Source organism: Ictidomys tridecemlineatus, chromosome 2 (genome assembly GCF_052094955.1).
Source record: "Ictidomys tridecemlineatus isolate mIctTri1 chromosome 2, mIctTri1.hap1, whole genome shotgun sequence".
NCBI classification, from domain to species: domain Eukaryota; kingdom Metazoa; phylum Chordata; class Mammalia; order Rodentia; family Sciuridae; genus Ictidomys; species Ictidomys tridecemlineatus.
In genome coordinates, this window is record NC_135478.1 from 106,664,513 (window position 1) to 106,676,753 (window position 12,241).

The 12,241-nt window shown below is 51.6% G+C and overlaps 1 protein-coding gene across 4 annotated transcripts in view; it reads left to right on the forward strand.

The window, feature by feature from the left end:
* Positions 1-12,241, forward strand: part of Sfswap (splicing factor SWAP) — a 65,647-nt gene that overhangs the window by 24,153 nt on the left and 29,253 nt on the right. For all 4 annotated transcript variants that reach the window (XM_040292107.2, XM_005336340.5, XM_005336339.5 and 1 more), the window contains one exon: positions 11,015-11,252. In XM_040292107.2, coding sequence (XP_040148041.2) covers positions 11,015-11,252 — 238 coding nt within the window. The remainder of the gene's footprint in view (positions 1-11,014; positions 11,253-12,241) is intronic.

Consider the following 12,241-nt stretch of genomic DNA (forward strand, 5'->3'; position numbering starts at 1 on the left):
TTAGCACTATTGGGTTCAACCCCTGATGCCAAAAAAAAAAAAAAAAGAGTTCTGAAAGACCCCTATGATCAAGAGGAAAGATTCAGAGAATATTAGGGGGTTGTCATTGTGGCTTTTGTTTTGTTTTGTTTTTTAAGTCAAGTGTTTTTATCGTCAACACTAGTAACTATGAAACTAGAGGAAATTATTTCTTAAAAAATACCTTCCTCTGTGGTGTTTCTCACGACTAAAACACTATGCACCAAATAACCAGACAAGAGACTGCGATATCTTTGTCTTGGGTCCTGACGGCTCCTCCTACCTTAGGGGTCCATTGAAAGAGCAAGAGAGCACTGCTGACCCCTTTTATTGGGGAGAAGCCATTCATTGAGGCCAGGGGTCAGGTTTCAGAGGTCTGAGTCTAGCCTCCTGATGTCTGCTGTCTGGCAGGTTGACTGACATCTAGGAAGGCCACTCCCAAGGGCAGAGCAAGAGAAGGGGACACACAGAAGGCATTTCCATGGAACATTCTGTCCCAAACAGGGCAAAGGGGTGGGATTACCAAGGAACAGGTGGGCATAGCTCAGCCCCATGGGTGACACGCCTACCTCTGAAGACACGCCCTCAACTTCCCAGGCTGGGACAATGCCCAAGTCACTGCAAAATGTAGTGAGTGATTGGTCAGAGCTCCTTGCTTCAGGACTGGAAGTTGTGGTCATTGAGAGCAGCCCCACATAGCAGACTCCAGGTTCTGTTAGAAATCTTACTGTCACCTCAGGGGATTGAGAAAAAGGTGCCTCTGTCGTGCTGGGTGCCTGGTGGCCTGGTCTTGGTTCCTGGCGGGTGGACTTGCCTTTTCCCTTCTCTGTGGACTATCTGATGTGTCTCGGGTGTGCAACCCGTGGACAGATATGTTCGATTCTTGCATCCTGGACCAAGTGCTGCCTTCGACCACACAGGAAGAGGACAGCTGGTCCGGGTGTAGAATTCCCAGTTCGCCGTTTCCCAGGCTTCCTAAGCAAGAAACCCAGAGAGGCCTGGGCCCCCGGCCTTGCCGCCCTGGCTTCATGTCCGCCGCTGCGCTCTCGAGTTTTTCTCTGCCTTTTGATTTTCCCAGCCTTTTAAACAGTTGCTGTGGGGTGGGCTACAGGTGGCCCCGGACTTACGTGGAGGAGGGCGAGCCCCCTGCCTTCTGCCTCCCAGCTGTCCTGCTCCAGGCTTGTGCTATGCAGGCGCAGGCCAGGCCCTCATGCAGGAGAGGGCTTCTCTCGGGTCCTCTGAAGACCTTCCCTCGGAGTCTTTTTCCTCAGCGTTTCCTTGTTTTTCTTCGTTTTAGCCTGTGTTTCTCCCTGACATCAACGTGGATTATTTTCATCTTTCGATTTTTTTTTTTTAATCCATGTCTGTTTTACCCTTTGCAGTTCTCGTTCTGTTGGTTCTGTGATGGTCCTATCGTGGTCTTGTCATGGTCCTGTCTTGGTCCTGCCTTGGTGCTATCTTGGTGTTGTCTTGGCCTGTCTTGGCCCTGTCTTGGTGCTGTGTTGGGCCTGTCGTGGTCCTGTCATGGTGCTGGTGTGAGCCTGGCAAGTCTTACCCACTGGTTTCCGGGTGGCCTCTCAGGCCTCTGTTCTGCCACAGTTGCCTACCTCTCTGGCTGAAGGCAGCCACTGGCTGTCACAAGTGAGGGTGCTTGGGTGCCAGTGGAGACTTTTTTTTATGGACACTCAAATTTGAATTTCACATCATTTTTACATTTCAAAATATTACTTTATTTGATTTCCCAACCATTTAAAAAACAAAAATAAGACCACCCAGTAGAGCACTCGCCTAGCAAGTGCGAGGCCCTGGGTTCAATCCTCAGCTCCACATTTAAAAATACATAAATAGAGGTATCGTGACCAACTACAACTAAAAAATAAGTATTAAAAACCATTCACCTATACTTGTGGGCTGTAGACAGCAGTAAGGAGCCCCGCTGGCCCCAGCTTGGTATCATCACAGACCCATCTGCAGCTCAGAACTGGTTCTGGTGGTTTCCCCTGGCTGCCTTCTCTGCTCTCAGTGTGGCGTGCAGAGCTGCCCCTGCAGGCCTTGTGTTCTGACAGGGAGGGGCTCTTCTCTTGGACCCTGCCTTGCCTCAGAAGAGTGCCTCTGCTCTGTCGTCCTCGAGCAAGATTCCTCCCAGGCAGGGCCCAGTTCCAGGCACCTGTGCACTGCTGCCCCCAAGACTGCCACTTACACCCTACCCTGGTGTGGAGCAAGATTTGCCAAGAAAAATGCAAGCTTTTAAGCATGTCCAGCTGGGATTCCACATCTGTTTATCCCTGCTGGATGAGCAGCAAGTGCTGTGCCCTGGCTTCTCTTAGTGGCCAAGGCAGGAGGATGGTTTGAGCCCAGGCCTCAAGGCCAGCTTGGGCAGCACAGTGAGACCCTGCCCCAGAAGGGGGTGGGGCATGTATTAAGATTCACAGCTTTACAAGGGCACCGTTCTCACAGCCTGCAGAAGTCCTTCAGGCTTCCTGCTGAGCCTCGAGTGTCAAAGCAAGCCTCCCTTCGTATGGGACGTTTTTAAAGACACCGGCTTATCTGGAAGCTCCAACAAAGCAGAAAAGGTGTGGTTGCCAGTTAGCTCTCATCTTCTTGGGTGCCCTGTGGCATGGGAGAACATTGGCAGGCCATGGGTGACCATCCTGTCATGATGGAGACAGGCTCCTACTATCAAAAGGTGGCATTGTGCCAGGCACAGTGGCTCACGCCTGTAATCCCAGTGGCTCTGGAGGCTGATACAGAAAGATCATGAGTTCAAAATCATCCTCAGAAACAGCAAGGTGCTAAGCAACACAGTAAGACCCCCGTCTCTAAATAAGATACAAAATAGAGCTGGGGATGTGGCTCAGTGGTCAAGTGCCTCTCAGTTCAGTCCCTGGTACCAAAAACAAAAAAGGTGGCATTGTAGAGTTCTACCTATGTATGATAGGGACATAGCTGCAGGGCGAGAGCCCTACCCCGGGCCCAGCACGCTTGCCTGGGTTGTGACCACGCGTGGCCAGAGAACAGAAGGGAATGGGGAATCAAGGTCATTGTGGGATCCAGGAGAGATTTTTTACTCCCTGACTTTCTCTATACTTTCAGAAATACTTTTAAGATTTCCGAGACCCAGTTGAAGAGCATTTCAGCCAGCTTTTTAGAAAAACTTGCTTTTTTATTTTATTTTATTTTATTTTATTTTTTTATTGTTGGTCATTCAAAACATTACATAGTTCTTAATATATCATATTTCACAGTTTGATTCAAGTGGGTTATGAACTCCCAATTTTACCCCATATACAGATTGTTGTATCACATCAGTTACCCTTCCATTGATTTACATATTGCCATCCTAGTGACTGATGTATTCTGCTGTCTATCCTATTCTCTACTATCCCCCCTCCCCTCCCCTCCCCTGTTCTCTCTCTACCCCCTCTACTGTAAATCATTTCTTCCACTTGTATTATCTTGTCTTACCCCTCCTTTCCTCTTATATGTAATTTTGTATATCCCTGAGGATCACCTTCCATTTCCATGCACTTTCCCTTCTCGCTCCCTTTCCCTCCCACCTCTCATCCCTGTTTAATGTTAATCTTCTTCTCCAGCTCTTCGTCCCTACCCTGTCCTTGGTTACTCCCTTTATATCAAAGGAGTCATTTGGCATTTGTTTTTTAAAGATTGACTAGCTTGCTTTTAAAAACAAACTGCAAAGGGCTGGGAATGTGGCTCAAACGGTAACGCGCTTGCCTGGCATGCGTGGGGCGCTGGGTTCCATCCTCAGCACCACATAAAAATAAAAAGATGTGTCCACCGAAAACTGAAAAATAAATATTTAAAAATTCTCTCTCTCTCTCTCTCTCTCTCTCTCTCTCTCTCTCTCTCTCTCTTTAAAAAAAAAAACATTCTGCAGAGCTGAGGTTGTGACTCAGTGGTAGAGCACTTGTCTAGCATGTGTGAGGCACATAAATACAGATTCATCAACATCTGAAATATTATTTTTTTTTAAAAAATGCAGTGAGGCCAGGCATGGTGGCACACACATCCTGGCCACTTAGGAGGCTGATGTAGGAAGACCATGAGTTTGAGGCTAGCCTGGGCAGCTTAGCAAGACCTGGTGTCAGGAAACCTGCAGTGTATGGGAAGAAGGAAGGTTCTGGCTTCAGGTTCAGTAGAAGCACAGTGTGCAGTTCAGCATCCAGGATGGATGGCTACAGCTGCACGTCCGCTCCGTCTACCCTCTACCTTCCGCTTTGTTGGGCTCCTGGGAATCAGCAAGTTCCACAGCTCACTCTGTTTCATTCGGATGAGAAGGACACTAGCTCTGACCCCAGTGAAGTAAGCTGTCATCTCTGAAGTCATTCTTCTCGCCAGTAACCTGTGTTAACAGAAACCCTGTAATCAGTGACTTTTTTTATCACATTTTCTGTTTCATCGAAAAATGGATAATGTGTTTTTTTTGTTATTTAAGTTCCTACATAACATCCTCTGTTTTACCTCTTGGTACACAAATCAAAAGGATTTGCTGTCTATGTCTGCCAGCCCCTACTGTGTCCTCCACACTGATGCAGATGCAGACAGCCAAGCACCACTTGGCCCCAGGGGCCTCCTGAGGGCGAGGCCCAGGGCCTGCCACCAGCATGGGCAGCTGACCTGAAGGCCTTGTGCAGGGCCAAGGTGACAACGGTGTCACTTATTTACTTCTTTTTACACAATGGCCCAACAGACTTTAAAGTTTTATCTGAAATCTGTTTTGGTAAGAATCTGTCTTTTGTAGTAATGGTTTCTCTTTTTGGTAAATAACTCTGCATCTCATCAATACCAGTCTCCATCCCCAGTCCTGACCACCCACTCCTTCTTGTGATTGCTTCTTGGATGTGTTATGGGCATCTTAAAGTTGGAGTGCTCAAAGCAGGATCCCAGACTCCCTACTTTTTCCCATTTTAGGAAACAGCTGTCCAGGCCAAAGTGCAGGTGGCCCAGAGTCTTCCTACCTCGACCCTCCATACGGTCCAGCTGCTTATCTTTGGACCCATGCTCAGGGCCTCAGCTGCTGTCTGCCTGGCCTGCTGTAGCTCTCTCCTGTGCTGCCCTCCTCTGACAGCCAGCGCACTGTGCTTTTGAGAGTAAATGCTGTCTCGTCAGTACTCCTGGAAGCCCTCTGTGTGTTCCACCAGAGGCCCTCCTGTGGCCAGCTGGCCCTCCACGGCTGTTGAAACTCCCCTCCCACTCTACCTCACTGCCCCTGTGACCCTTTCCCTTTCGATGCTTAATAGTGTGCTAAGGAAGCCCTGACCTCAGGGCCTTTACACTGGCCCCTCATCTGCCTGCAGCTCTCACCCCCAGCCCTGGCATGTTTTTAGTTGGCCATGACACCTTGAGTCCTTCTGCCAACTCTTCCTCTAATCACACACCATGAGCATCTGAGTTTGTTGTGTTGACTCAACCTTGTCAGCTGTATGCATTGGGTCCAGGGTCCCAGGGTCCCAGGCAGCTAACAAGACCTTGCTTGGTGGATACTGGCTGGCCAGAGGGAGAGAGGGACAAATAAGCCCAAAGTCACCCCCTAAAAAGGAGCATGAGTAAATGTTTTCTCTGGCTCTCTGTCCTGAACCCAAAGATGTGATAAATAAGATAAGATGCTCATCATCCTTGGATTATAAGGACACTTCAGATTTTTACTTAACCACACTACTGCATGTCTGTACTTTGGAAGTCGGAGAGCAGGAGCTTGTTAAGAGTGTCTGGCACACACCACCCACTGACCGCCCACTGATGGTCTCTCCACGCAGTTCCCACTGTGTTTTCTCTGAGCTTCTGTTGGGAGGCTCCCTGCTCCCTCCCTCACCTTTGTGAGGCTCCCTGTCTTCCTCTGGGTCCACAGGGACAGGTGGGGTACATGCTGCCCCCAGGCCGTCCACACCCAGAATTCACATGCCTCCTGTCTGTTTTCTCTTTTGGTTATTGTGTGGCTCTGGTATATTTGTGATCAGAATTCAAAAGAGAAAAATGTGGGAGCAGCCCATCCATCCTGCTCCTCACTGGTCTGTGTGAGGCCGTGGCCCTGTCTCCACTGCTGCTGGGTCAGCAGCCCCTCTGCAGGTGCTGTGGGCTCTGATGTCCCTAAGCATGCCCAGATTGCTGGCCACCTGCAAGTGTTTAGGTCTCGCTAAGTTTCTGAGGCTGGCTTTGAACTTGTGCTCCTCCTGCCCCAGCCCCGTGTTGCTCTGTGTCTGTGTTGGTCTCTTTGTTTGTTTCTTGTTGTTTGTTCCTGTGCTTTGCCAGAGTGTGTCCTCAGTAACTGCCAGCAAAGGGTATGTGGAAGACACCTTATCTTCAGGTAGCCTAGATGCCTTAATCCTATCTTCACTGGACAGATGTGAGATGGCCCTAGAATTGTGGGATGGAAATTATGTGCCCTCAGATTCTGGACTGTTCTGTGCACCATCTCCTAGTAGCTTTGCCTCTGCTGAGAAGCCTGCCATTCTGATTCTCTCCCTTGCCACTTGTGCTCTACTGAACAAGTTTGCAGTATGGGTACCATGCCAGGAGTGCACGGGCACAACTCCTCCCATCGAGGAGCTGACACCACAGAGAACACAGACAGATGACACAGATGAACACGCAGTGGTCCCCACTTTTTTCTCATTTTTACTTTCTCTGGGACACAAGGTCCAAAAACCTTTAATGGAAAATTCCAGAAATAATCCCTGTGTTTTAAGTAGCACACCATTCTGCATTGTAAGATGAAACCATGGCCCTTCCTCTGCTTCCCACCAAGGACGTGAGCCCCTTTGCCCATTGTGTCCAGTGCTACCCTCCCGACAGTGACTTGACAGCCGCCTAGGTTACCAGATCTCTGTAATGGTGTCACAGATCCTGTGTGCAGACAACTCTTAGGAGGTGGTCTAATGCTGCGTCCTGATGCCTCGCTTACCTCTCCTCACAGGCTGCATCCTCTCACACCCCAAGAATGCTGAGCACATGCAGCATGGTGCAGTGAGTGAGAGGGCTGGTTAGAGCCTCCCCTGCAGCGCAGTGTTGGGGTCTCTGTCTCACTCTGGATTTCTGCGTTAATCTCCCGCTGCGCCTGCTTTACAAGTCGAGCTCTGTCGGGGATGTGCATGTACAGAATGAAGAGTCCACATAGAGTTTGGCACTGTCTGTAGTGTCAGGCGTCCCTGGGGTCCTGGCATGTGTCCCTGCAGAAAAGGGACTGCTGTGAGACTGACCACAGTGGAGCAGGTAGTTACAGTAGGTCAGGCAGTCCCTCTGTGACCAGAGGCCGCCTAAAGAAGTCCAAAGCATGGAGCTGGGGCTCAGAGGCAGGGCATGCCTGAGGTACTGGGTTTGAGCCTCAGCACCACGTAAAATAAAGTTATTGTCTCCACCTATAATTAAAATATAAATATTAAAAACATAAAGTCCAGAGCAAGCTGGCGAGGTGGTTCTCAGGGAAGCCTGAGAGGAGTTGGGGGTCAGGGGACAGAGAAGGAAGATAGGACTGCATGAGAGGGCCACCCAGATGAGGAACAGGCTTACTGTAATTGAAAGGAAACCGTGGCCGAGGAGTGACCCACCTCCGTCAGCTCTGGGCTGTGCAGTAGGAGGGCGGAGCTGAAGGTGGGGGCATCAGCCTTGGGTCTATGAAATCATGGAGCCCAGGTTAAGTGGATGCATGGCATTTCTGGGCAGGAGCTGCGGGAGAGGGTGTGGAGACAAACCCGAGACAGGTAGGAGTGCCAAGTGGGTGGCCACACACCAAGGCCCTCCAGCTGGAGATGGATTTCGCAGTCACAGAGAATGTGGCATTTAAAGCCATTGAACTCAAGATGCTCGGAACATGTATGAACAGATGATTCAGATCTGGGAAAGGAGGCTGAGAGGCAGGAGACAGGGACAGGCTTCGGGTGGGTCAGAGCACCATGCACAGCTGTGGGTTCCTGGGGGTGGGCAGTGAGCTGCCACATGTCTGCTGCCTCCAAGGAGATATGCTCAATGGTGCCACGTGAGCAGCTATGTAGTGCTGCCTTTCTGGTGCCTGTTCACTAGTGAAAGATGTTTTCCTCCTTAGAACTCAGAGGCTGAGCTCAGAGTTTTTGCAAAAAGCCCATCAAGGGGCATTGGGAGGTCATGGGGCAGGCTTCTCTGGCCTCGCCTAGGGAAGACATGGGACGAGCACTCCTGTGTGCACTGTGCTTTGAGCAGCTTGTTCCTCTCACTGTGCTTCCTTTAGGAAATACGGCACTTGCTGGAATTTCTCTCTTGGGTCCATTGGAGTAGGTTTTTGCAGTTCTCATGAAGCAGCCTAGTTTGGCCTTACCTGTGGTCCCAGCACTTGGGAGGCTGTAGAGGGAGAGCCCTGCAGTTCTAGGCCTGGGTAACAGTGTGAGGCAACAGACCTCAGTTGTGGATCCGAGGTTTGTTCTTTCCTTGGTCTGGCCCAGCACCTCTCAAGCTGTGGTGTCACTCTGGAGACTGTCTGGGGGGGACCCTGGGCCCTAGCTCAGCTGGTGGCTAGGGAGGGGCTTGTGAGCAGCCCTGTTGCTGCAGGCCATGGCCAGGAAGCCTCTGGAACAAGGGCCACACCTCATTCGCTGCTGGTCTGCAGGGAACATCATTCCAGTGTGCCTGGAGCAACACTTTGAGCCAGCCAGGCTGTGTACAGAGCATGCACACTGCTGAGGTCTCCTCGTCTCCACTCCGGGCAGGACGTGCCCAACCACCACAGGGTGTGTACAGAGGCGTCTGGAAAGAATACCTGTTGGCCCTGTACCAAGGACGGAGGAAACAGGGCAACCTGGGGCAGGGCGCCAGGGCAGGGCCAGGCCTCTAGGGAGGGCACTCAGGGCTCCAACCATTCCACCTCCCTAAAACCTTCCAGTTACTCACAGTCTGTGAATTGAGAACTGGGGAGCAGCACCCAGGGTGGTGTGAAGAAAGTGTCACATTACAGTGGGCTGTGCCCTGCTGCCTCCCCACTGCCACCCTCTCCCGGTGCACGTCCTGCCCACCTTCACAGCAGGTGGTTACAGTGCTGCTGGGGAGAGCCGAAGGGTGTGGGTGAGAAGTTGCGGGTGGCGTGGACTGCCCCTCCTCTGTGTGAGTCTCTGTCAGGGTTGCAGGTGTCCTAGGCAGGCTTTAGCGTGGGGATCAGGCCTGGGGTTTCTCTTAGAAGTACGCAGCCTGGGGTCCATCCCGAGTGCTCCCCTAAACAGCCCTCACCCTTCTGCAGGCCTGCTGCACTGTCTAAGCTGTGTGCAGTCTTCACTGCACCTTCAGAGGACTGAGGTGGGTGGGTCTCTGAGTCACACGAGCCTGCCTCGTCATGAGCATTGCTATGTTTAATGCCTTGCTCAGTTGGCACACTGTGAGGTTCCGGAAGCTCACGCAGACTGATGGCGTGGTGGTTCTCAAGGTGTGGTGCTTGGTTTGAAGCACAGTACTCACTTTGCCATGGAGGAGTGCAGCAGGCTAGAGCTCGTGACTCTGCCTCCTGGGAGCTAAGTCCCAGCCACTATTTGCCCTTGGGCTTCAGGGGTCTTACTTGTGGCTACAGTTGAAAACACACCTGGGCTTTAGCTGGAGACTAGCCAGGACAGAACAACGCGTTTCATCCTTCCCCCAAGATGAGCAAGGCCTGGGATCTAGCAGGAGCATCTGACTCGCCCTCCTTGCTCAGGGTGCCTGTGCTGGAGGACTCCCTGCTTCCCCTAGGGTGACTCTGCCCAGGGTGGGAGGCAGAGGCAGGTTCTCAAATGCCTGCTTAGCTTTGACAGTGTTTGAACCATGTATCACCGACACATGCTGTGTGCTTAGAGCTAGGGCTTCAGAGATGGTAGAGACAAGGTCTCTGCCCTCACAGGTGCCCACAGAACAGTGCCTAGGCGCCACCAGCCCTTCCTTGTTCATGTGGTCTTGTCTGTTCTGCTGTCTCCAGAGATGACGCAAATGCTGCTGTGTGGCATTGGTGTGACTTGCTCGTTGAGACCACACACCCTATTCTGAAATTTTAGATAGTGCCTTTCTTGGGTACAGCGGTTGGTGTGTAGCACTGAGCCAGAGAGGGACATTTTGGAGTTCGTTTGTGTCTACTTAATAAAAAGTGAGTCCTTCATGGTTGGGAGCTGTTGGTAGTACCGGGGTGCTTCAGAGCAGACAGGCACTGTGCTTGTGCCAAGGTGGAGGGAAGGAGCAGAGCCTGGGTGCTGGCGGGGGCCAAGCCTGCAGGGGAGAGAGTGCCCTGGGGGCATCATCTTGTCTGCCTGGGGTGGAAAGGCTTTGCTCCTGACTGGGAACTTGAATACCCCTCTGCAGTGTGGCAGCTCTGCGGACTTGTCTTACCATGTTGCTATTTAAAGTGAAAATCAAAATCACTTCATTGGAAGAAATCTGTATGCCATCTTCTAATGAAGGAGAAATTAAACCTGTATATAGAGAACCTTTTTTTATGTGCTATAGGATTAGGACTAAATTCTCAGCTATATCATTGAATCTTCTGTGGTTTGTGCTGGTTTTGAATATTTTCTAAAATTAGGTAGTTTAGCCTGCAGGGCTCTTCATGGCTACCATAATGGCCTACAGTCCCATGGGTGTGAGCCTTTGTGCGGAGGAAGCTTTTGTGCGTCTGTGGATGTTAGGGAAGCCCAGAAGCAGTCCCAGGGCCGTTGGACCTGAATGAATGGCAGTGCCCCATCACAGGGTGCAGGGGTGATGGAGGTGTCAGCTTGCAGACAGGACTGTTTCCAGTGTGAACAGTTAAGACGCTCCCGAGAATGTGGAGTTGGCGTCAGAGCAGGGCAGGCCAACTGGGCAGGCCCCTAGGAAAGGCCACCAGTTGCTGCCAGCGGGAACTTTTCCTGGGCTGCACAGTGCGCAGCTGGGGCGACCTCATGCCTGCTCACCTTCCCCTGATGGCCGGGGTCTGCTATCATCTGGCCAGTGCTGTGGGAGGAGGGGCAGAGGGTGCTCCTGGCCCCCCCTCCCAGCCTCACCCCACGCATCTTTGCAGCACCCGTGGCTGCCATGTACTACAGCTACTACATGTTGCCCGACGGAACCTACTGCCTGGCACCACCCCCTCCAGGGATCGACGTGGCCACTTACTATAGCACCCTTCCTGCTGGGGTGACCGTGTCCAGCTCTCCCAGTGTGACGACAGCTGCCCCGCCGCCTCCTGGGACCACACCACCACCTCCCCCAACCACAACTGAAGCGAGCAGCGGCACCTCCTCCTCCACCACCACAAGGTACACGCACCTCCCACCCTGTTCTCAGTTTGGGCCCTGGTCTGGATTGAGCCTCTGGATTTGAATAGTTATTACTCAGATCCCAAAGTTGCAAAGTTGAAGATACCGTGACATAAAAATTCTTAAAAAGCTGAGTGTGGTGCTGCTTGCCTGTCATCTCAGTGATTTAGAAGCTGAGGTGAGAGGATCCAAGTTCCAAGCTAGCCCTGTCTCAGAGTTTAAGAAGGTGCCTCATGGTGAAGGCTGACTACAGGCACTCGTGGCTTGTACAGCATCCCACCCACCCCTTACTCAGAGTCTGCCCTGCGCCTGGCGCTGTAATCCTAACCCTAACCCTCTGGGAGCGGCAACTATTTGCAGACTGTGCAGGTTCAAGAGGTTGGTGATGCGGCCCAGGGGCACACCCTGAGGCCCTCGCAAGCCATGGTACTGTGGCTTTCTAGGGAGGCCCCCTAGTAAGGGTGCGTGGGCTCCAGGCAGCACCTACATATTTCTGCAGAGTGGCCTGTCCTCTTGAGGAGGTCGAGTGGGAGGTGAAAGGTTGAGTTGTGCTAGCAACAAAAAGGCAGCATGTGATGTACTCTTGGTTGTTGCTAGAGTTAGCTCCTTGTCGAAGGGAAGCCTTAATTAAGAAGAAAATGAGGGGCTGAGTTGTGGCTCAGTGGCAGAGTGCTTGCCCATTATGTGTGAGGCCCTGGGTTCAGTCCTCAGCACCACATAAAAAAATAAACACAAATAAAGATATTTAAAAAAAAAAAAAGAAGAAGAAAATGAAACCTATTTCTGTCGCTCTGTGTCTGGCTCCCCAGTGAGGCTCCTTGTCGCTATAGGCCATGGTACCTTGGTCGCAGTGTGAGAGCGCTGGCTTTGTTGGTTAGAGAACACAGCATCTTCAGAGCAAGGGCCCCCGGCGTGTATTCTCTGTAACACCTGTATTTATTGCGCCTCTTGCGAGACCCAGACCAAGAGGACCTTCAGCCACCAGTACT